The sequence below is a fragment of the Athene cunicularia genome, assembly GCF_003259725.1.
Source record: "Athene cunicularia isolate RWA chromosome 2 unlocalized genomic scaffold, athCun1 chr2_part1, whole genome shotgun sequence".
In the NCBI taxonomy this organism is placed as follows: Eukaryota; Metazoa; Chordata; class Aves; order Strigiformes; family Strigidae; genus Athene; species Athene cunicularia.
Window position 1 is genome coordinate 48,040,313 of NW_020799095.1, and position 24,284 is coordinate 48,064,596.

Genomic DNA, 24,284 nt, shown 5'->3' on the forward strand with positions numbered 1-24,284 from the left:
AGTACTCCTTTTTCTACTTATGAACTTCTCCACAAAGAGGCATTGTCTGAGCTTAGCTTTGTTTATTCCTGGCTAATAAGTACTTGCAGTTCTTTTGTTTTACCTATCTTGCTATGTACAATATAGAAAATTGCAACATGAGGCTACTGGGGACAAAGCTGCATTTTAAAAACGACGTGCATGCAGCTCTGAATTCTCACAGTAGTAGAAACGGTGCGTGAAATACTTACTCCTAATCGAGGCTCATCTGGTATGAGATCACTTGCCATTGAATGAAACACTACTCCTCTGTCATGATCCATGTCTACTTTTAACCTGAGTATAAAGAATCAGAGCTGGTCAGAACCCTGCCTTCCAGGCTGTTTCACCCTGTGAACGTACCAGCGGTCGGTGTGATGGTACTTACAGAGCAAGCCTTACGACAGCCTGCACGTCCACTCGTAACGGTGGAGCTTCATATCCCTGTCTGCGATGCACTTTGTTAGGCACCGTCTTTGCAAGCTGACAACAAAATGAAAACAGAAATGATGTATAAAGTGATAGTGCTAAAAGCTGAAACCCTACTTCTAGCTCAAGAGGCTGTTTGTTAGCCAAAATAGGAGTCTGCTTGACAATCTATTGCCTGTTTGTAAGACATTTTGGCAGCACACAAGGAACAGCAATAGCTAAGCAGTAGTTGAACTCTGAATGGCTGTGGTTAATACAAATGCAGATGTTTCTTCCCCCAGCAATCGGAAACATTAGGGATGTTTTTATTAAATATTCTGTTGTCATTCATTCATTCCACCTTGCACCGTTGCAGTGGTTCATGTCAGAGAATCGCAAAGCAATTCATAAAACTAGCCTGTGAGCTGCGCTTGCGGTTGCTGAAGAGGAAGTTTCCCAGAGGAGAGATACGCTGTCCAAATTCACACAGGAAGGTGGATGCAGAGCCAGGAACAGAACTCAGCAGTCCTGAGTCTCAATCCCATTGTTAAGTATTGTTATCAATAAAACCTGATGTTGTGATAGCATTTCAAACCCTGGGCTTTTGTCTGGGGTCTGTTGCACCAGACAATGTAAGAAGATGGTGACATTCCCACTCTAGAATGCTTCCAAGCTAAAAGACAAATGCAACAAATTAACAACCCTAGCTAAGGAAGGATGTACTGGGTAGCAGGAACAGGACTGTTTATACAGACTGGCCAGGTACACAGCAGCCTGTACATAAATTACAGGAAAGGAAACTATTATTTTCTAGTCACCTTTAGCCTTGCTGTGATAGTCAGTTTACCTTGTCGTCTAGGCTCATGAAACCCAGCACAAACCCTTCACACTGCACTTCAGTCACCGTCTCTGGGAGGACGTGTGGGGTGAAGGAGATGCAAACGGAGATGCTGCCACCTCCTGGAACCACCTGCAGTCGAGAGACAGCTGTTCAGGGAGCTGCCTGTGATTGCCCAAGCAAGCGTCCTCGGCACTCGGCTGCTAAAACCGAGTTGCACAAACAGCATGAAATCTCCTGGGAATGGGCTACGCTCAGGCTTGCACTAAAATGACTACATGTGACAACAAAACCAAGTTATTTCAGCTGCAAATATCGGTGTAGCCACTCTTTAACATCATCAGAGTTTAAGCACGGTCACAAACATACGTACATACCTGTTTGTTTTTAAAAATGCCCAATTCTGCCCACTCTTACCCCATGGCTAACTCAGATGATTCTCCCACAACTGACAGCACTCACGGATGCAAGAAATATTTTTTGAAGGGTTAAAAGTGTGAATTAAGAGTAGTTTACAGTTCAGTTTGCTCTTGGCTTATTTCACATGACAGGAGGGAGTGTAATCACATGCACTAGCCAACTATAGTGGATTTTCTGGAATTTCCAGGTTGAACAGAATCTGCTTTCTTTAGGTGTATTATGCATATTATGGTCAAATCCTACTGCAGAAATATAGGCAGGTTATGATTCAATCCTATTGCTGCAGAAGAACCTTTGCCATCTCTCTACAGAGCCAATTCATGTCCAGGCGAATTTGTAAGCTCAGGGACCACGTGACACGTACTTCTTTCAGGCTAGTGCTGTGCAGACACAAACTCCCCTGTTTCACGTGATCACAAGGAGAGGTGTTTGGTCTTGCTGGACTTAGTTCAAGTAGAAGTAAAACTAGATCAGCTCTCCTTGCACAGCATTCCCCTGCTCAGAGTGGTGAGGAGCATAAGAAAGCTCTGCCTAAGGTCTAGCAGGGCCAGAGCAGAACTTGTGAGCCATGTCACGCCCTGCAACACTGCAGGCAGGGTCTGTGCATTGTGGTCATAGATAGAGCTCAACTGTTCAGACACGGACTTAAGCCAGGTCTGGCCAGCTGTGCTGCACAACACCTGAGTAACAGACCTTCTGGAGCAACAGAAGAAACATGGAGAACATTTCTTCAGAGGACTACCTGGATGGCTCCATAGGCATGAGCTCCATTCCACATGGGCCAAGCTCGCTGCTGGCTACACCCGGTAGAGGCTGCCTCCACAATGAGGCACTTGTTTATCTGAGATATCTCAGTCTCAATCAACCCCAGAGCTGACCATAGGCTTCATTGCTTTGAGATGTCATTTCTGTAATTATTTCTTCTATGTAATCTTTAGCTCATTCTAACTTGTAACTGAAACCCTTTGGCAAAATACTTCCTAATATTTAAGGATCAAAACTGACACATGTATGTTCTGGACCACCCTGTCACTCAGAACTTTCCAGCACTGTCTTTGCTTTATCTTATTCCTAAGGAATTGTGACCCTGTGTCCTGTATTTGCACCAGTTACAACAGTTTATTCAAAGGAGTTGTCTACAGAGCACTCCTTTCCCAGCAGCCTGCTTTCCAGCTCTGCCATGTCTACTTAGCAAATCTACCCTGGTTAAATAACATGCTTCTACAGCTCCAGGCTGGATGCCTTCCACATAATGCCACATGTTTCACCAAGGCAACACAAGTGGGAAGACCAAAGATGCTACTCTAGAGAGCCTAGAGAGTCCAGTTATCAGTTAACTGCTGTAATGTAGGTAGGACACTTTCTGTTTTCTGTTGACTTTGCAAACTCTTCTCACAGTTGTCTTTGAGATCCCAAAGCTCCCCAATCTACTGTTTCACTGTTTAGTAGTCTCTACCCCAAGCCAAAGCTACCTCCTCCTCCTCCTCTGTCCTGCAGAAAATTTGCTAAATCTAAGCACACACACACACACAAAAAGTAAAAGCTTACTATCTGTCTTGGCGTAATGGAGTAGGGGTTGTGTGCAGGAACCCCTTCATGAGGTCGTATAAGTACAGAGACAATTTCCTGTACTGTAGGTTCTTGAGTGATGATTTCCTTCTTTTTGCTGTCTGCGTCTGAAGACTGCAGGGACACAAGGGTGGGGAATGGTTAAAACTGTTACGCTGCAAAGGAAGAATGCAAGTGAAGCGTACAGGGAACTGCTGCACTAGTCAGTAAGTATGGCCAGCTCCAGTTTCTTTCTTTCTGGCACAAAAGCTGGACATGTGGATGTGTCCTGTACATTATTTTTTTCATGTATAGTTTTGCTCTCCTGAAACTGCTCCTGAACTCCTTGAAAAATGTGCATGCTTGGGTCCTCTTCTACCAAGAGAAACATTCAACTGTGACATCTCTGGCCCATTATACAAACCAGAACTCTAGGGCAATAATGTTCTCTTGTTGCACAAGAAAGGTTAGAGGTGTATTCAAAACAACTACGCCTCCTGAGCTGAAGCAGAGAAAATGTGATTTTAATATTTTCTGTAAAGCTTTTGCCAAAAAAGTATACATAGCCTCATGATATCTTCTCCCTGTCACTCCTAGCTCTTCAAGAGAGTAAACTGTCATATTATAATCAAACCTCTCATGCAATAGGTGTTACCATATTCTAACAGAGTAACTGAACCAATCTAACTTTAGCACTGGGATAAATACCTCCATATCATTAGCTTCAATTTTAACTTCACAGGTTAGATTCTGCTCCCTGACTATGGCACACATTGACACCATAAAGCACCCATGAGAAAAGTAGACCTGAATTAAGGAGTTATAGTAACACTTTCATGTAAAAATGGCATTAGTTTTCCCATGACAGTATTTTAAAAAGTATCTCATCAGCTTCTTTAACAATTTTAAGAAAAGGAGAAGCTGAAGAGCTATTTGCTTATGTCTCATTCTGGAAACTGATTGCTGATACCAATAGTCACCTATCCATGTATTGCTTTTTTGACTGTGAGAGGAGCTGACATTTCTTTTAACAATCCAGCTCTTAGTTACAAGTTACATCATGTGTTATTGTTTTCAACCTTTCATGCCAAGAAACCCATCATGTATCTCAGCAGCGGTATAAAAAACAGACTAACAGCTGACCTCATCTGTGGTTTGAGAAGCTGGATAAATGCTTCCACAGGGAATGGCTGTTTGATCCAACTTTAACATGATCTCTGACTCTGAGGTACTACCAACTGATTCAGTCTCATTTTCATCCATGTCCTTAGGAGGAAAAGGGTCTCCAAAGAACATCAACAGGTCCACCAACTTTTTATCATCTTGCTCTTTGTTGTAAATTTCCCAGTCTAGGCGGATGTCTGAATTGAAAAGGAGAAATGAAAATGACTTCGGGTCATTGAGAAGACTCATAGCTTGGTACCAGAAAACCAGAATATCAAGTAAGAAATTTGTGTCTAGCAACTGGATTTGTATTAAAGCATATCTTAAGCTTTCCATTTTTGCTGTAAAATAAAATGACTTAAGACTATGTGTGCTACACTCTTATTATACCTTGGCCACTCTCTAGGTCCTAAACTGTACTTTTAATAACGCTGAAATAAATTATGAGTGCTTTGTTTGTTAAGCAAATGTGTTTGGTGGAATTCAGAAAAAAAATAAAGGTGATTGACCTTTGCTCTGAAGAGCTTAAAGTCTCACTCAGGAGATAAAAAGACAAAACGCAGAAGAGCCAGATGATGCCACTAATAAGCAGGTAACACATCTGATTGACCAGGGTTAGTGCTGTGAGAGATTTACAAAAAACAGGATGGAAAATCCTGAATTCCCATCATTTCAATGAGCAAAACCCCAGACACATCAGGATAGGATGTGCAGTTTCACAGTAACAGCACATCGAGTCAACTACATATATTCTACTACACTCTGGTTGGAGCTTACCTGCTTTACTGTTACAGAAAGCAAACTATTATTCATGGCAGTAATGCCATAATGATAAATACTACTATGAATATAAAGACGTGACAACGTGTATTAGTTTTCTGTGCAGTCTAAGTTAGCAAACAGCTTACACATTCTCTTATATACTATTATTATTTTTACAAAAAACATCTTGATGAGGAAACAAGTAGCCCTGTTAATTAATATGTTAATAGATTCTTCTATTTTTATTATTATAAGAAGCGCAATGCAAATGTTGATGTTTGCTGTACAAGAGTCATTCTTACCAAAGGGAGAGGCATTGTTGAGCTGGACCCTCCAAAAGACAGGAGACCCTCCGGAGACATGAGTCCCAAACCTGGGAGGGAGGAACCTTGCTGTCAGTACATGTAGAAAATAAAAGTGAACGTCTGAAATCACTGAAGATTTGTTTAAGAGTGGAAACATATATGGCTGCACTGGCAGCCTGTTAAGAATGGCTATCAGGTAAAGCATGGCCTATACTGTGAAGAACAATATTGCTTTATTTAATCAGACTCTTTTTTTTCCAGTTTTCTTAGTTGCCTCAGATGTTTCAGCGTAAACATGTGAAGTCAGTTTTTGTGAAACATTCTGGCAGCAGCAGCAAATGGCTACACGGCAGTGGAGTGACCTGTGTCAGACACAGATTTCCAGGTGCACAAGAGGTTTTTTTATGGTGGATAGCTAAATCCATTTTCTATGCCTTGTTATGGAGCTGACATTGTAAATACTCTTGACTGAAGTATGATGCACAATGCTAATTCCTCTGAAGTCAGAAAGAAGCAGTCATGCTGTATGGCAGCTGGCTGAGCATGCAATGTTGTGGTCCCCATAAACCAACCCTTTTACCCCTCATCCAGATGTGCAGATGCAACTTGCTGTATGAGGGTGCTTAAACCTTCCCCCGCCCCTATTTACCTTGGGGCTGCATTTCTCCTGGTCCAGGTAAAGGGACAGGGAGAAATGAAATGTGGATGATGATAACTGCCACCATGTACCAGCGGCCACCTCCACAGAATCAGATGAGGTTGGACTGGGTGAACAATGACTGTAAGCCCAGAAGAATGATCACTGGTAAACCTGAGAGAGCTCGTATGCAGAGTTTTTTCTAATTATGCCAGCAGAGACAAATGTATTGGTGTTAGAGAAAAAGCTACTGTACTTTGGCAGTCACTTTGCTGACCTTCTCATTATATCACAAAAAGATGAGAACAGGTGTGTATGTTGGCTATAGTCCAATGGTATTTAATTCTCTGGCAGTATTTTGCACTATACCTGATGATGGGTTGCTCTGTTTGTGGTCCTGTCATCTGTAGGAAGATTGGACAGCCTTTCACAGTCATTTGCATAGGAATTAATTTAGGTTGTAAGTCTCCCACCTATTAAAAATTAATTTTTGCTATTAGAATCAAGATAAAACTTTAGTTCTCTGGATTATAACATTATGCTTTGAAAACTGATTGGATTTGCAAATATTTTTGACCAGTTTCTTTTGACAGCATCTAATTCATATAATAACGAAAGCTCTTCTCAGCAGGAGAATGCAATACCTCACACATTCACCAGCTTTCCTACAGCTTTCCCATGCAACACGATATATTGCATTGGTAGAGCAGACTAGTTCACTGGCCAGCTACCAAACAGATTTGATAAATCAAAACTGCTCCAGTCATTTTAAAGGCACATGAAAACCTCCCAAGGGATAAACACATTACCCCAAAACTAAACCATGCACTGTAAGAGCAAACAATTGTTCCTTACTTGTCATTGGAGGTAGCAGTACAGCAATATCTACCCTGAATTTTTACAGAAGTCCTAACAAAATGAAAAAGTATTCTTAACAGAAAGGAACCTGGGAAATTTAGTTGGTGTCAAATCTGCCATTTTCGTCTCTGAAAACTGAAGTCCCACCTACCTTACAGACAAGATCATCCTGGTACTCTCCCCACATATTGTTGTAAGCTGTTATTTCTATGATTAGCTGCTGGAAGGCTTTGAGAGTTCCTGTGGAAGGTTGTATATGGAAAGCTACTCCCTTCCCATGAGACAGCACTGCTGCTGCAAACTCTGAAGGAGCACAGCAAAGAAACATTTGATGAATTTGGAGGAAATGGGACAAAATTAGTCTTTTAAAGAATATATAGGACCATATTTTTAGTCAATGTTAATCACCCTAAACTCACTGTCTTCTAAAAAATCTGGGATCATTTACATAGCCCACATTTATACCACTTCACCCAAGATCCCTTTTGCAGTGGGTCTTAATCTGGTTTTTGAGAGTTAGTTCTTGCAGAGATTATTTCATAGGACTCTCTTCCAACAACCTGACCCAGGACTCTTTGGGATATACAAAGCACTAATTGGTTACATGAAAACACACCCTCAATTTGAGAAAAATGTGCTGGAATTTGTGCAAACTGGTTATTATTCCATTAGCAGCTGCCTGTTTACCTCTGTGTGCTCTTCAACACAAAGAATGAATTACAGAGAGCAAAGGCTTTCCACATTGAGTCACCTAGCCGTCTAAATCAATAACCTTGCATGGAAACTTGTCAGAACAGTACTTTTCCAATCTTAAGTACTAATTCAACAGCTGAAAAGATCTGTCTTTGTAACAGATACCAAACACTATGGCAAGGTATCAATATGTTCGAGTTTTATTTTGGATACAGAAGACACATCCACATTTTATAGCATTTCTCTCTATTTTCCCTCCTTCCTGGGTCTCATGTGGCTCCAAATATTATCATTTTTCAGTGCAACACATCAGAAATGATAGATGGGCTGTGCTGTAGCTTTCCACAGTGAGGAAGGTATATAAAAGGGTTTGAGAGAGAAAAGCCTGCTGCAATGGTATTGGAAGATTGTATAACAAGGAAATAGCCAAATATTATGCATGTCATCCCTACTGTGTGCTGGGAGTGATCCTGTGAGTGAACTGTCACCGGAATCACCCATCTTTGTTTCAGACTGTTGTTTTCAAGTGGGAAAAAAAAAAAAAAGAGGAAAGAGAGAGAAAGAAAAAGAGGACAAGAGCAAGAAAAAAAGATGCAGGGGAAGAGAGGAATTGACCTTATGCCTATGCAATGTGGGCTTTCAAACTCAGGAAAGAACCAAGGAACTATCCCATTTAACAGTGTAGATTTAGCAAGATACTCCAAAAATAAAATGATGTGCCTGACTGGCACATTTAATGCTGAATACGTTAGTCAGCTGGCTTTTGTCTTCTCTCCACTGAGGGGATAAACAGCCATTCTCATACCTGACTGTGCTCTTCTGGCTGCATGCTTTGTGACAGGCCCTCTTCTTTTCACCGGGTAGCTTGAGGAGCTTGGAAAAAAAAAAAAAAATCACAACAATTCCATGAAATGAGAAGGACACTGCTAAAGAAACGGCTCTACCTGATTCCTACATTAGTGTCCATTATAACCTAAAGAAGGACTGCCTATAAAGCATTTTTTGAAAATAACATTGTTAAGAGCGAATCAGCTTGAGAGTTGTAAAACTCTGTGTACAATCTAATACAACAGAGCCTTGACTGGTGTAAACCAGCTTATGTTCATTGGCAACAAGAGTGTTTCGCTGTTTACACCAGCTAAATCTTCCGTCCTTGCATTGCAAGCTATCTTGTTCTGCAGGAAACCTCATCAACAGATTTCATTACTACAGTCAGAGTAAGAGCTTAAAAAAAACCCACTAGAGCACTGCAGAAAGTGTATCTTGTGACAGAGGCAATAGCATTCTGCCCTGATTTCCTATTTAATCCAGACCTAAATTAGTATTTGAGTCATTATGCAGAAAAGCAAGACTTACAGGCACATTCCTTGTTCTGGAGTAAGTGAATAGCCAGTAAAATATTCAGCTTCTAGTTTGAATGGAGCACTGATTCCAGTGTGATTGGTAAGAATTAGCTGACGCTTTACTATGTCTTTGTATGCAACTTCAGATCCGAAGTCCAAAAGAAGATCACATGGGCTTTGTAACATTTGCATTTCATCTCTGTCAGAAAAAAAAATTGCACTAGTATTAAAATCTCCGTCTTATTTTTTTATGCCACAGATAATTTCAGTAGATTTTAAAATGTGCAATATGCAGTGTGGTTGTGATGACCAGTGTAAAAGGACCATGCAGGCTATAATTTTTGCCATCAGCATTTATTGCTTTTAATTTTTTCACTTCTATCCATGTAAGGATTTATTTTGGGTAAAATTTTTATCATGTATAACAGGTTGCTTTATCATGTATGTTTTATCATGCTGACCTACCAAATTAAAGCCATTGTTACTTATATAAAAATATGTAAATATGAGCATATTCCAAAAGAGAGTAATCATATTATGTATCAAAAAAATAAAATAAAAATCAGTCAGATATACCAAGTCAAAGAAAAGTATATTCATATTCATCTTTCTTTAATATCATGTCAGTGCAGCAACAAAACTTAATGGTCCAAAGTACAGGACCTTGGGTATAATTCTATAATTCTAAATTCGCATCTAAGAGTTGACTCTGCAAATTTTTAGCATTCCAGAAAATGGTTGTTACTCACAAACATATGAGGGACTCCAGAGGTCCCACACTTTGGTTACCAGGGAGAAAGGTAATTTTTTGTGCTCTCCGTAAACAAAAGTCTCAAGGCAACTGGCAGGTTACAAGTCCCAAGAGCACAAGGGAGAACAGACACAACACATGAACATGAGTTTCACTAACCTGCAGTTAACTTCACACCCATTTATTGTTCCTGAATTAATGCATTGACAGTTGTTAATTTGTTTCAGCTAAATAATGGTGGGAGTGGAGTAGTGCTCTTCTCCAGTCTTCTCTTGGGTTTATGAAGATGCTGACTGTGCCTAGACTGTAAACCCAGTACCTTTTCTTCAGCACAGCTTACTATCCTGCCTACAGCAGGAGGAGGAATGAAGTTTACATAGATTAGGGCGCTTTTTTTCCCCTCTCTGTAGTATTTTTGCTTTGGGAATAAGTAATTTTTGTTCAGTTCAGGGGTAGACCCTTGATTTACCTGGCAACTCCACTGTCACATGGTACTGAGTAGGTGACATGCAGTCCTTTTACTTTTCCAGAAATGCTCAGAAAGAGGGGTTCAATCATGTCTTCTATGCTACAGGAAAGAGCAAGGTCTTTCAGCTCACCCTGAAAGGAGAAGAGTCAGGTTTCCTTGTGAATGAAGTAAATATCACAGAGGAAAGGCAGCCTCATTAGGAAATTTATTAAGAAAACGTGTATAAACTTATCTGGACTAAAACCAGAAATAGAATAGAATTATGAAAAGTTTTACTGAATTGTTTTAAGTGCATTTTCTGCCAGCATCAGTTTTGCTTAGAAGGCAGTACCAAAGTACACATTTGTGGCTATTTCTTGGCTTTGTACCTGTCTATACAGTTTACAAGCCTAAAACTGCTCCATTAGTGATTTTTAACACACTTCCTATACTGCAAGTGTTGAAGCTCCAAGCATTAATCACTTTTAGTCAGGCTTAAGTAATCTTCCAAAACCAAGGTTTTATTTCTACCTAGGTTTAAAGCAGGACTTGTAGGATGAATTATGTGGCCGAGTCACACGAGTACTCTGGCTCATTCAACACTGCTATTCTTTTTTGCCTTCTCAATACATGAATCAGTGCATCCTGAATAACATAATAGACTGGGATTCAGCTCCAGATTCAGACTTCTAAATGTAACTCCCTAAATGTGAGCCCTGGAGTTCATCTATAAAGATGAATTCCAAATATGAGCTCTAAATATCCGCTGATTCATTAATGGTACTTAGGCATCTATCTCACCTGGCTCAGATGGCATCCAGTTCCCCAGCCATATGCAAAAGTACCCTTTCAGTTGCCCAGTGTGTCCTGCTGAGCTTCCAGCTTCCCATGAAGAAGGCTCAAGTTTACTGGGATCCTATGCCACATATGCCAGACATACATGGGTACCCAAGATCTGCTAGGGCATCTCTGATTGTACTGAATAAACAAAACTTGGGTCTCCGGTGACTGTAATGGGAAGTAATACACCACACCTATAGGAAGGTCCTTTATTTACTTGCATTACATCAGCTGTTTGAATACCCCTATAAAGTCTATGGCTGAATTCCTGAAGTTTGCAAACCCTGCAGGCTACACCCTATTTTGCAGACTCTCAGTTCCACCAGCCCTTTTTAGGTTTTCAAATATAAAAATGTCATGAGCCCAGCTGCATTCAGAAAACTAAATGTATACTATATATGCCAGTCTGTTCCATTTCATCTGGAATAATCCAAAGTGAGGATCTGTATGCTTCAAGACAAGTGATATGCATTAAGAGTAACTGAATAGTCATTCCAGGACAAAAGAAAACAAAACCAGCTGAAAACAAAGAGGCAGGGTAGAAAATCACACACCATGTGGACTGCTTTCAATCTTGTGTTCAGCAATGGTGCCTCTAAAGCAAAGCAAATTCAGAGATATTGTACAGAAAAAAAAAGAGCATTATGTTTTCTATATAAAAATCCTTTTTTTTTTTTTTTTTTTTTTTTTTTTTTTTTTTTCCAGATGGACATGAGAATGCCAGTGTTGCTATTTTGGTAAAACTACATCAGTTTTTAACTTACCATAATGTTAGCTGACAGCTCTATGCAGAATTCTTTTTCTTCATTTGGGCCTAAGGTGCCACTGGCTGGCAGGACAGTGACGGAGCAGAAAGCTGCCTGACTTCCAATGAGCTGCCAAAAAGAAAGGACAGACATTCAGCTAACTCTGATTCTTTCAGATTTTCTCTTCAAATCAAAAAGGACTATAAAGACAGAGTTATTCTCAGGTTTAGGTCACTTTCAGGTAGCAACACATACAGTTTGTTGAGGCTTGCTTTACAATTCCCCCACAGTTGATAAGACCCTCATGCCTACATTCATTCCAAATTACTTCAGCTGCCCAGCTGAACCATCTGGGCTGGGAGCACTGTCATATCCTCTCACAGTCCCAAGCCTTTCCAGGGTGAAGTCAGCATATCTGGTATTGGAGCAGAATCTGGGATGCCCTATCTCTCTCCACAGACTACAGAGGTGGCCTAAATAGTCAGTCCTGGCATTGGCACCTTCCCTAAGTGACTAACTGGCATGAATCCAGGGGTTCAACTCCGCTGCTCACACGTGAGCATCGGATACCAGTAAAATGCTGTAGATATCCTTGCAGCTGTTCCAAAAGGTTTTCCTGTAGGTCCTGTATCATCCACGTGCTCTGTTAGGACCCCTTGGGCACCTGAAGACATCTTGGATGTCACTGAATGCTTTTATGTAGGCAACTGAGCTGAACCCTGAATGTCAGAGCAGATCTGAATGACCAAGGCACTGACAGTAGGATTCAGCTTACATACATCATAAAAGCCTTTAAGAGCAGTTATTGTTTGTATTTTGATAGAAATTGCAATTTCCATCCCTGCTGTATGCTTCATCCAGTAGAAGTGCATTTACCTTTCCCCATAAGTATTTTGCTGGCAGCAGTGTCTGGTTAAAAAGTTTGCTGGTTGCTTTGGCAGGAACTCCAGTATAAATTTCACTGAATACTAGATGACTAGACATCAGGCACGCCTGGGGGGTCTGAACTTCAACAAAAACAGGAAGATGACTGGAAATAAACACACAGATGGTCTATTGTTACCATTAATGAAATGTTTGGAGTAGTGATTGCTTTTTACTGCCTTATGAGCAGAACTTCAACTTGAGACTAGCCTTTATGAGAAGATTAACTACCAGTTGATGTCAATATGCTCTTACTGTCTGTGGATCATCCCCAGGAGAACTGGTTGGCAGAGATGTAAGGAGAAATAGGATGTAAGATACCAGAGTATTAAACAAGTACCATAGCAGTTTAGGGCTTATATTTAATTTAGTAGAGAAAAGAAACAATGGTGCTTTTAAATTGTGTATGAATTTTGCTTAAATTTCACATTCTGGATGGGATTCAGCTTACAAATTAGGACCCCTAAATTTAATGTCAGTATGTAACCTATGGTCTGAACTCTCTTTTCAGTCAATGGAAATCTGAGCAGCAAGTCAGTCACCAGAATATATGTGTCAGTGTTGTTTTGGGTGCTGTAGAGTGTTATTCCTGACTTCCAGGTGTCACTCAAGAAGTATGGTCTCTTGTAAGTCCTGTCACACCAGCCAGCCATGCATGTATGGCTTGGCTACCCTCTGTACCTGTGTTTAGGCAGCTGAATCCTAGCTAGACATACAGCAGCATGCTGGAAAGAATGATGATTATGTTTATTTAGCAATATTAGTGATCGGATAGTTCATTGATAGGTTACACAACCCCACCCTGAGTTCCTGCTACATATTTTTGGTTTAGGAGATAAAACTACCTAAAGTGAAAATCACATGTGAATCTCAGGAAAAAACAAAGCAGAACACTACTTTTCCCCCTTACCTTGCTTGACCATTTTCTACCTCTAGTTCTAATACTGTCTGGAGACGCTGGCACAGCAATGATGTGAACTGAACTGACACACTGCATATACCCAAAGGAGATATTTCTCCAGCAGATGGCTGAATGGTAAAGGGAGATACCTAGGAGAGGAGAGAGGAAACAGAAATTTCTTTGACGTCTGCAAAGCAAGTGTAAAATACTGAAGCCAGACAATCTAATTAAGACTTGCCTGTGTCTAGTTTTTTCTCAGACATGTCCTTTCTCTCTGATCCTAGAGTCCCACCTGGGCTGATTTCAGTAAGCACAGTGCTAGCTTTGTGAAAACCTGGCTAGACAAGGAGATGGGACTTTGCTTCTATGGGGAGAGCTAATAAAAAGGCAGTGACCTAAGAGAATGGTAGTCAGAGTCAAGGGCATAACAGGGATGCCTGTCCACAAAATGAGGGGGAATGTGAAGGAGAAGCAGCCAGCAGTAGTAGCAGTGTCTCCTCCCACATGGAGGGGTTGAGCAGTAGCTATGCAAGGTGCCACAATTTGGGGAGATTCTTGGACAGAAGGTCAAGGAAGGAGGGCTGGAGGAGTGGAAACAGGAAGAGCACCAGTGTGGGATGGGGACTGGAGAGGTTCAGGAAAGGAAAGGTGTAGCTGTTATGGAGGAGGAATGGAGCACTATATCTTCACTAGGATATGAACAGGCTCTGGGATGACAAATTCAAGAGATTAAGTCTAAAATCTCTCTCAGGTTCAGGAATTTGTTGGGAATGGCAGGGGACAGAGGAATAACAGTGAGATGTAAGGGCTTGAAGACTGTCAGCACAGGGTCTCCTCCAGGGCACCCCTATCCCTAATCAAGTACTTCTGATTAGAATTGTTTTGGGGAAAAAGGATAGATATACACACACACAACTGTTTTGCAAGGCTGCCATACCCACCACTCTTTTTTTTTTTTTTTCCATCAACTTTCACTCAAAGTTGGTGAGATATCTACATGATATATAGAAAAGAAAACAAAGCTCAAGAACTCATGGGAATACAGTACAACTTCTTGCAGGCTTCCATCTCCTGATGGTTAACAGAAAGTTCCTGCTTAACAAGCTCCTCTTTCCTTTGCAAAACTGACTGTCTGTCCAGAAAAACAGAACATCTGAACAGCGATGAGACCAATTTTGCTGTGAAACAAGTGAAATTCAGTTCCCTGCATGGGTAATTATCTCAAGAGCCCTACAGGCAGAATTTGGCCTTTCATTACAACAAAAAGCACTTAGCCCAGAGTCCAGATTTCCTCACTTCCTTTTAATGCATAACACCGAGGACAAATCTAGCTACAAAACCCACTGTGAGCCACAAATAATCAAAATAAGTATTTTGCCACTTTTTTTTATGGTTTGCAGATAGCAGCTCTCACTTAATTCTTTGCCACCAGTATCACCTCCAAGCCGGTTTAATTATTTCATATGAAATGGTGGAAGAAGCTCTGAAGTCAAAGACTGGAATGGACTGCATTTGACACATCACAGTCTAGATAATACTAAACAACAGTTTTAGTATTCATTATGGTAAGAAGTTATTTTGGGACAGACCTGTGTGTTTCAGAGCTATTGTTTGGAGCCAAAAGGCCCAGTTCAGTAGGTGCTGAGATTCAGTCCGAGATGCTGATGTGGGTGTGTGGGAAGAATGTTTAGCAGCCTCAGTTCTGATAAAGTCTTAACCTCTTAGCAGCTGAAATCACTGTCATACAGGAAATACTCCATGTCTCTTTGGATTAGACTAGCAGTAAATTAGTAATAAACGGAAATAGAGAAAGTTGTAAAGCATTTATTCTCAAAAGAACTTGTGCACTTATGGAACTGTGCAGAACCAGTTTCATAAAAAGGCACAGAAATTAGAACTTCTGATATCTAGAATGATTACAACTCCTAAGCATAAGGAAGAAACAGGTAAAGAGGGAACATAGCCAGCTATAGCAGTGACTTACCTCTTCATTCCTTTCAGCTAGACAGACCTGGCTTTCTTGCATTCTCCATTGTGCTGGCAGCTGACACAGATTTTTAATCTCAAAGGTTCTTAACACACTCTCACCCTGCTTAGTCAAACCTAACCATAGTGATGGAACATCAATATAAAGAAGTGGACCCTAGGACACCAAGAAACAGCTGTCAGAATAGACATTTTGCCAAAACTTCTTAATTAAAGAAGCATACATTATCTAAGAATCTAAGATTAACATTCAGTTTTACAGAGAATAGCAGAAAGCAAATGCATTGTGTGTAACAGAAAAATTCTTACTGTCATGGGAGTATCAACACTGCCTCAACAGTTACTAGACAGGAAAAATACCTCCTGTTTGTAACTGCTTTTGATTTATCACGCCTCTAAGAGGGGGAAAAGCTTTATATGGAAAATGGCCAGGCCCATTTTCATGTTAGTCACCCTGTGACACTGAACTGTTCCTTACCTTAAAAGCAGCCTCAACGTGCAGCACAACTGGCTCTGGACAATGTTCAATTTCACACTGCAGGTTACGGCTGATGCACCCAGGTTTGCTTCTAGTAACTGCCAGTTCAAATTCACAGTACTTATTCATGTCTAGAAAAGAAGAATTCAGGTCCTGTCTCATCCTTTTGCAATGAAACCACCTGCTGCGAGCCTGTTATTGAAACTCCTGTAACCAAGTTAAGTTTCCTGCTGGCTCCAGTGAGTTGGGGATCATGCCTTGTTTTGCAGCTTGCATTATAGTGCTCTGTGACTTTTATCTTCCACTCATACCAATTTAAATATTTCTGTCATTAACTGATGCTTGAAAGTCACAGAAACTTTACCTATTACGCCAGTATGAGGTTCAACTTCCATGATGTCACAGGCCATGATTTTCTCCCATGTGTACTTGATCAATGATTTGCTGTTATTCCACATCTAAAACAGTTAAAATCAACAAGACCATTAATGTGCTTTAAGGCTTCATAGCAACAAGCCAATTTGCTGAGAGTACTGATACACTGCAAACCAGGTATTGCAAGTCTTACATCACATACTTTGCAAACTCTAACCATATTCTGATCACCACTAAACATTATGACGTACTAATATAGCTTGAATCTAGTTACAGTATACTCTGTCTTCACCTGAATCTTGAAATAAACTGAGCACAATAGGAGTGGAAAGGCACAGAACTTCATCTAACCTCTGACTTGAACAGTACTAACTCAGCACTATGCACTAGCTACCACTATTTTCACAATAATGCTGTGTCCTTTCTTTCCTTTCTCCTCTGTCATGTAAAACAAGGACAAAAAGAAGTGGGATTCACCTGACTGAATTTCAGGTGTCTGCAAAACAGATGCAAGAGCTACCTCTGAACTCATCTCCTAGGATTCTCTTTACTGAAAATAAAGCCTACTAGAGAGTGCTGGGAGTACTGAGACTAATCATCCCCTGGATGCTGCTAACAATCTCCAAGGACTATAAGGAAAGCTTAGCTCAGGTAGCTCAGATATGGAGATCACATAGATGAAGGTGTTTTCTAAAACTTGAAGAAGATCCATTAACCATTCTTTCAAAGAACATTATTGTATTTGAAGCATTTTAAACTTTTTTCCCTATTTTTCAAAATGTAATAGACCTTCAAACTTGAACTTCTACTGTTTCTTTTGAGAGCAGCCTTTTTTTTTTTTTTTGCCAAAGGATCTGTTTGTGAGGGATATGCTAGCTCTTGAAATCTTTGGCCTGCTCTTCAGATCTATTCATTCATTATTTCATAATTACAGCAAATAACTTTGTTCTCTGAAGCACAATTATCTCTAAACACAGTTCAAATACTTATCTTTTTAAGACTGAAAAACAATTGGAAACTGTGAGGAATATCGTTATATTATCAGTGACTTTACCTATACCACATGTGTAGCTATACTGGATTACTGAAAAGTATGAAATGGCTGTCTTAAGTTAAAAAAGAACTTCTAGGAAGAGAAAGCATAAAACTAAATGACAACTAGCATTCTAAGAAAAAATGGGAAGACCATTAACTGGGAAATGTCTTCTTGTCTGGCTCTTGCTAACAGGCCTATTTTCCCCAAGTGAGTCTAAGATCAGAAAGATCCTGATCTATAGTGAGGAGAATGCTGAGTGAGCGGGCAATTGAAGCAGCAGTCTGTCCCATAATGGTCAAACAGAAATTATCAGAACCTGCAGGTAAGAATAAGGTCCTGTAAGCTGCAGCATGTGACTTTTGTTGTTCTTCTGTGCTTGATGTAGTCCTTTGAATAAACAGTGCCTCTGTTCAGAAGTAATTAAATCATTCATTAGCTATTCCTCCCAACTAGAAAACTTTTACATTACAGGAGTGACAAAGTGATAAGCAACAGGTTAGTGACCCAGAAAAACATTTAGAAGGCTAATACTTTGTGGTATCAAACTTGAGGGGTAGAAAAAGAACAAAGCCTGCTGCCTAGAGTGTGGGGCTCAGGAGGCCTGCTAGGGGATTTCAGTACAGACCCTCCTGGAGTCACAGCCTCCTTTAAAATTATTTAAACTAAAGTAACATGGATTGTCTGATATTTTCTAATATACCTGTGACATCCAGTGATGCAAAGCACATGATAACAATGAAGTCAAAAGCAAACAAACCTTAAATGTTTTCCTGACATTTACACCAATGAAGTTTTCTCCAGGGATGATAATGGCATATGGTTCCAGAAGAAGCTGAAATGGTTCTGTTGATCCTTTGACCTCTATTTCCAGTGCTATTACATCCTCTGCTTTGTATTCGGGGATGTTTTGAAGCATCCCCTCTTTCACTAAGCTTTGGGATGAAATATGGTAGAATTATTAAGCATTTTAAACTAGTGTTTAAACTGGATCCCATTTTTAAATTGACAGATCAAAACTGAAAATCATCAAAAGTTTTTCAACTACAGACTGCCAATGTGCAACTACCTCAGGTAGGGGACAATTAAAAACTGTAAAAATTCCAGTGGTTCTTTAAAGTACTCTAGTCATCCCAGTCTGTTCATGAACAAGTATGTAAGTCACAGACTGCTGTGACAAACAGTAATAACAGGAAAACCTGGTGGAAATCTCAGCAGAAAGCCTGGAGAAAAAACAGCAAAATTACTATTTCCTTTTTCCAAGAGAGGTACAGCTCTAGCTAGGGCTAAGGCATGTTTTCAGACATGAGGGAAGTTCACAGAAACACTCTTTTTACCACTATTAGTTGTGTTGATAAAATCTTTCATAACTGTCAGTTTATCATCACCAGAAAGATAAAGAATCCCAGTCACTTAATGTAATAGCATAGCTAAAATGTGGCTACACATCTTACCAGGAAATAGTTTCTCAGCTTACCAAGGTGATTCTGGGATGTCCCTCAGTACCATCTGAATCACACTGTGATAAGTCTTCAGCTACATGGATGAAGAGAGGATTTTAATCTCAAGTAATCAGTTATATTGAGGATTAAAAAAAGATTAAAAAGTAGTTTACATTTAAAGGATGAGCGATCACCATTGGACTACTAAGCTCTGATAAATGATATTCAAACTGTACAGTTACTAAAAGAAAACATATTTGACTGCAAAACACTAAGCCAGATTCTGATCTCATGGTGTATGGTTCCAAGAAAAATACTCATTTCTGACATGCCTGTTATTATTTCCCTAGTATATTGCATACTACACACAAGCATCTGCAAAGATTCCCCAAATTAAGCTCAGTACGACTGGACTAACTTAAAGTTTCTCCTTACCGCTTCAGGGTATTTAGCTTAATTGACCATCACACTGATTTTGAGTAAAAACCACCACTTTTCTGTCATGGGAAAAGAGGATGCCTTCTATATTCTAATGGAAAAGAAAAAGGAAACATAGAAGCAGGCTTTAAATCTGAAGGGCTTTGCAAAAGACTCATTTGTTTGTAGACAGATATTAATTTTAATGTATATGTTAATTCAATGTATTTTCCTATTAACTAATTAAAGTATTTTAAAAACTCAGTCAGCTTCTCTTCAGTACTTATTTGAGGTATTCCTGTGTCTGTCAATCACGACAGCATGAGATATTCCCACTCTTGAGCTTACTTTGGATCAAGTTTCTTTAAATACAGTGAGCTCATGCTCCCTATTTACACAGACAGGGGAACAGAAACTAAGCCAACAGTCACTGGTACAGCTGCATTCAAACATTGTCGCATCCCTCTTTACCCACAGCTGCATACCACCATTTCTGTGCCAAAGGTTGCTACTATTCCCTTAATTTACCACACAGCTCTTCATAGAACCCATTTCAACCCCCAAAAGCTACAGCTGGAAACAGTTTCAATAATCACTGTTTGCTAACTAAACTTATTTAGGCTGCAGTAGGTATGGGGCATATCCCCAAAGCAGCTTACTCAGCAGAAGGGGAAGGGTCAGGAGATTGTGAAGGAGCTGGTAGTGTGGTAAGGGTGGTAACTTTACCAGCCAGTGCAGCTGCAGCTATGAGAACGTGTCCATCATTTCAGTGTAAAATTGTGTCCAGTCAGTACCAAAAATTACATGAGATCAGAAACCATCTTGCAGTCAAAACATGTTTTCTTTTATGGTCTTTCTACATTTTGAACACTGTTTATCAGAGCATAGTACTAGCTAATAAAATTTAATTTAAAAAGCTGCACAGCAAGGATTTTATGACTTGCATAAAAATACACAGCTGGAGTTTGCAGATAGGAAGGAATCCCAAGCCATACCTCCTGTGGAGTGTAAGTGAGAATAAACTCATGATTCACATGGGGAAGCAAAACTCCCTGCTCAGGATTTAGGGAGAAGGCTGACTCTGTGTCTTGACTGCATTTGAGCTTCGTAAAGTCTGAAGTTTCTTCTTGTATTAATGGTTTCAGACTGGGCTTTATTATCTGCCAGTAGAAAGGAAGTTCTACGTGTCTGCAAAGGGGCCAATAAACAACAAAAAAGCTATGATTAAAAAAATACATATTTTTGAGTAAAATATTGGGAGAAAATTTTGAGTTCCTTTTTCCAAGTAGGGAATACCTTTAAAAATTACAGGAGTTAGATTTAACAATCTTTGTGAGCTACAAAGCTGATGAGACAGCATAGAATCAGAGTATATAAATTGTATAAAGAACATGCTAATATATGGAAGTAAATTATATAAATGTGTAAGAAATGTTAACAGTATCCAGATCACTGAATCACGCTTCGTTACCCAAACAGCATTCCATTCTGGCATTGCGCACCTGTGGTTTCCAGGCCACAAAACAAACTTCCATAGATTCACTGTAGCCAGTAGCAATTACGTTAATGTATCCAAACCCAGCACTGACCTCCTTGGTGCTTTGAGGATCTGCAGCTTCTAACTACTGCAATCACACACATTAGGGTACTTTAATTATTGCCCAACTGATTTTGAGCAAAATCAGGATAACACTATGTTCAATACAATGTCACTGTACACAGGGACATATCCTTGACTTCAAATAGAATTTATATTTAAATCTATTAGGACTCAATAGTAGGAATCATGTGAAAGTTTTAATATGAGTTAGTTACATTGAGCTCCTGTTTTAATCAGTGGAGATCCAGTGCAGTCAAGGACATGTTACGACTTGGTCTATGGGAGATGCCCTACAGTCAGATTGCATCCTTAAAAGCATCTATTTGCCTCCACTATGAAAGAAAAAGAGTGTAAGGTGTTTTAGCTCAGTTGCACACGTATACAGTGTAGACATGTAAAGTTAGATAAATCTTGTCTAAATGACCCTGTTAGATACTTCTTGCAACTATCCATATTTACAAATGTTTGGAGTTGTAGATTTATCTATATTGAAGTAAATATATTGACCCTGACCCTGAAGTAAATATATTGACCTAGTGTATGAGCCAAATGGTATGGCTAATGGTTGCCATAATGTTTGATCTCTGTACAGTGTTCTTGCTCTTATAAGCATATCCATGAACCTTAATTACGAAACAATGGAGCAAAAAGAAGCAAGGCTTTTGCACAAAGCTTATCAAGTGCATGAAGGTTTCTCCAGCTTGAGAGAACATGATATCAAAAATGAGATCCCTATCAGTATGTTCAGACTGCAGAGCACCACTCCATTAACAGTAGATACGTACACAGAGTTTCTTATAATCAATTTCTTCTCCTCGGTGGTGTGTGGGTTTTGAGGGCTAAATCGTATGAGATGCTGTGCTGTTACATCAGTAACTTCACCAGGTTCAGGTTTGCTTTCTCCACCCGTGACAAACAAAAGCTCCAGAGCTATCAGCTGTCCAACCCCTTGAAGAAATAAGTAGTATTACTGTTTACCATCTGGCTATTAACGTTGTTCATATTACTCCTTAACAGCAAATGCCAGCAATGACCATTACTGATGATACCTGGTGTTTCCTCAAGTTACAGAACTCCAATGTGTTAATTGTACAATATTTCCCTTATGTTCTTTGTTTATCAACATATACCAATAGAGATCTTCATGAATATAACTGATTTGGATTTCAGGGCCACAACCTCAGCTCAGTTACATCAGCATAATGTCACTGAAGAAAGTAGGGTGTTTGCAGTGGTTGACAATGTGGCTCACAGATGTTTTGAGCAGTATTATTAAAAGTTAAAAAAAGCAGCAAATGCACTATTAAAAAAAAAAAAAATCCAAAGGAAATACCTGCAATAAATTGATTAAACAGACTACAAGACAAGCCTAATATTATAGGACTTCACAATTACATCCCAGGACGAGTACTAACATTTACAAGAATTTCAACTAGTTTCATTAGCTAATCCAAAGATTGTTTATCTCCCCTGAATACCCTAATCCAAGATGTGCCCCAAATTTGCTTCACACTCAAATGTATTTCTGCTCTATTAAAGGTGATGCTTTATAGTTTGCCATGTTATCTTATTGCTACAAAAGTCTAAGAAATTAATTGCACCTGACAACAGAGCCGGTTTCTGCTAGTTAGATTTTACATTTGGATTTTTGGCTACAGTGGATTCAGAGCTCAATGCTTTCTGAATTCCATGTATTTCATGCACTGGGATGGAGCAGTAATAATAATAATCACAGAATCGTCTAGGTTGGAAAAGTCCTTGAAGATCATCCAGTCCAACCATTAACCTAACACTGACCATTCTCAATTAGACCATATCCCTCAGTGCTATGTTGACTCTACTCTTAAACACCTCCAGGGATGGGGACTCCACCACCACCCTGGGCAGCCCATTCCAATGCCTAACAACCCCTTCTGGAAAGAAATGCTTCCTGACATCTAGTCTAAACTTTCCCTGGCACAATTTGAGGCCATCCCCTCTTGTCCTATCACTTATTACTTGGTTAAAGAGATTCATCCCCAGCTCTCTACAACCTCCTTTCAGGTAGCTGTAGAGGGCGATGAGGTCTCCCCTCAGCCTCCTCTTCTCCAGACTAAACACCCCCAGTTCCCTCAGCCGCTTCTCGTACGACCTGTGCTCCAGACACTGCACCAGCTGCGTTGCCCTTCTCTGAACACACTCGAGTCATTCAATGGCATTTTTGTAGTGAGGGACCCAAAACTGAACACAGGAATCGAGGTGCGGCCTCACCAGTGCTGAGTACAGGGGTCAGATCCCTTCCCTGTCCCTGCTGGCCACACTATTTCTGATGCGAGCCAGGATACCATTGGCCTTCTTGGCCCCCTGGGCACACTGCTGGCTCCTGTTCAGCCGGCTGTCAATCAACCCCCCCAGGTCCCTCTCTGACTGGCAGCTCTCCAGCCACTCCTCCCCAAGCCTGTAGCGCTGCTGGGGGTTGTTGTGGCCCAAGGGCAGCCCCCGGCATTTGGCCTTATGGAAACTCCTCCAGTTGGCCTCAGCCCATGGCTCCAGCCTGTCCAGGTCTCTCTGCAGAGCCTCTCTACCCTTGAGCAGATCAACACTCCCACCCAACTTGGTGTCATCTACAAACTGACTGAGGGTGCACTCAATCCCCTTGTCTAGATCATCAATAAAGATGTTAAACAGGAGTGGCCCCAAAACCGAGCCCTGGGGGACACCACTCGTGACCAGCTGCCAGCCAGATTTATTTAACTCCATTCACCACAACTCTTTGGACTATCCAGCCAGTTTTTTACCCAGCAAAGCTGGGTCATAATAATTACATTTTATATAATAATAATAATAATAATAATAATAATAATAATAATAATAATAATAACAATAATAATAATAATAAATGCTTAGCATTTAACACCATCAGGGGACAAAGTATTTGCTTAATGCAATGACATAAAATGTTACCATTACTTCAAGCCATCAACCACCACTCACATTATCTGAATATCTATGGTGTTAGAAACACAAACTCTGAAAGGTGTTAGAAACAAACCTGTGACTGTAACATCATTGACCTGGAAACTGTCACAAACAACGGCATATGTCTGCTGTGAGACTTCTGGAAAAGAAGGGAAAAACACTACCTGAAAGAGAAAAGTGAAATAGCAATATCTGTAACTGCTATAACTTCAGGAAGTAATAAACTTCAATTAGTAAATGTTCACTGAAGGATTGTGCTAGTGATTAGTAATTAAATCTTACATTTGCAAGAAACAGACAGTGTCACATTCCCTTAATACAGACCAGAAAGAAATAGATGCTTTCTGGGTCACGAAACTTACATCTGTGTATCCAAATGGTCATCAGAGGG

The 24,284-nt window shown here is 40.1% G+C and overlaps 1 protein-coding gene across 1 annotated transcript in view; it reads right to left on the minus strand.

The window, feature by feature from the left end:
* DLEC1 (DLEC1, cilia and flagella associated protein) overlaps positions 1 to 24,284 on the minus strand; it is a 39,114-nt gene that overhangs the window by 5,795 nt on the left and 9,035 nt on the right. The window contains exons 11-32 of the mRNA XM_026841780.1: positions 23,967 to 24,057; positions 21,721 to 21,883; positions 20,331 to 20,523; positions 18,954 to 19,012; positions 18,237 to 18,411; positions 16,433 to 16,526; positions 16,069 to 16,199; positions 15,589 to 15,747; positions 13,614 to 13,753; positions 12,656 to 12,809; positions 11,798 to 11,908; positions 10,215 to 10,345; positions 9,008 to 9,193; positions 8,457 to 8,524; positions 7,110 to 7,261; positions 6,470 to 6,573; positions 5,461 to 5,531; positions 4,376 to 4,593; positions 3,233 to 3,367; positions 1,274 to 1,396; positions 407 to 501; positions 231 to 315 (exon numbers count right to left, since the gene is read on the minus strand). Of these exons, the coding sequence (XP_026697581.1) occupies positions 231 to 315; positions 407 to 501; positions 1,274 to 1,396; positions 3,233 to 3,367; positions 4,376 to 4,593; positions 5,461 to 5,531; positions 6,470 to 6,573; positions 7,110 to 7,261; positions 8,457 to 8,524; positions 9,008 to 9,193; positions 10,215 to 10,345; positions 11,798 to 11,908; positions 12,656 to 12,809; positions 13,614 to 13,753; positions 15,589 to 15,747; positions 16,069 to 16,199; positions 16,433 to 16,526; positions 18,237 to 18,411; positions 18,954 to 19,012; positions 20,331 to 20,523; positions 21,721 to 21,883; positions 23,967 to 24,057 (2,838 nt within the window). The remainder of the gene's footprint in view (positions 1 to 230; positions 316 to 406; positions 502 to 1,273; positions 1,397 to 3,232; positions 3,368 to 4,375; positions 4,594 to 5,460; positions 5,532 to 6,469; positions 6,574 to 7,109; positions 7,262 to 8,456; positions 8,525 to 9,007; positions 9,194 to 10,214; positions 10,346 to 11,797; positions 11,909 to 12,655; positions 12,810 to 13,613; positions 13,754 to 15,588; positions 15,748 to 16,068; positions 16,200 to 16,432; positions 16,527 to 18,236; positions 18,412 to 18,953; positions 19,013 to 20,330; positions 20,524 to 21,720; positions 21,884 to 23,966; positions 24,058 to 24,284) is intronic.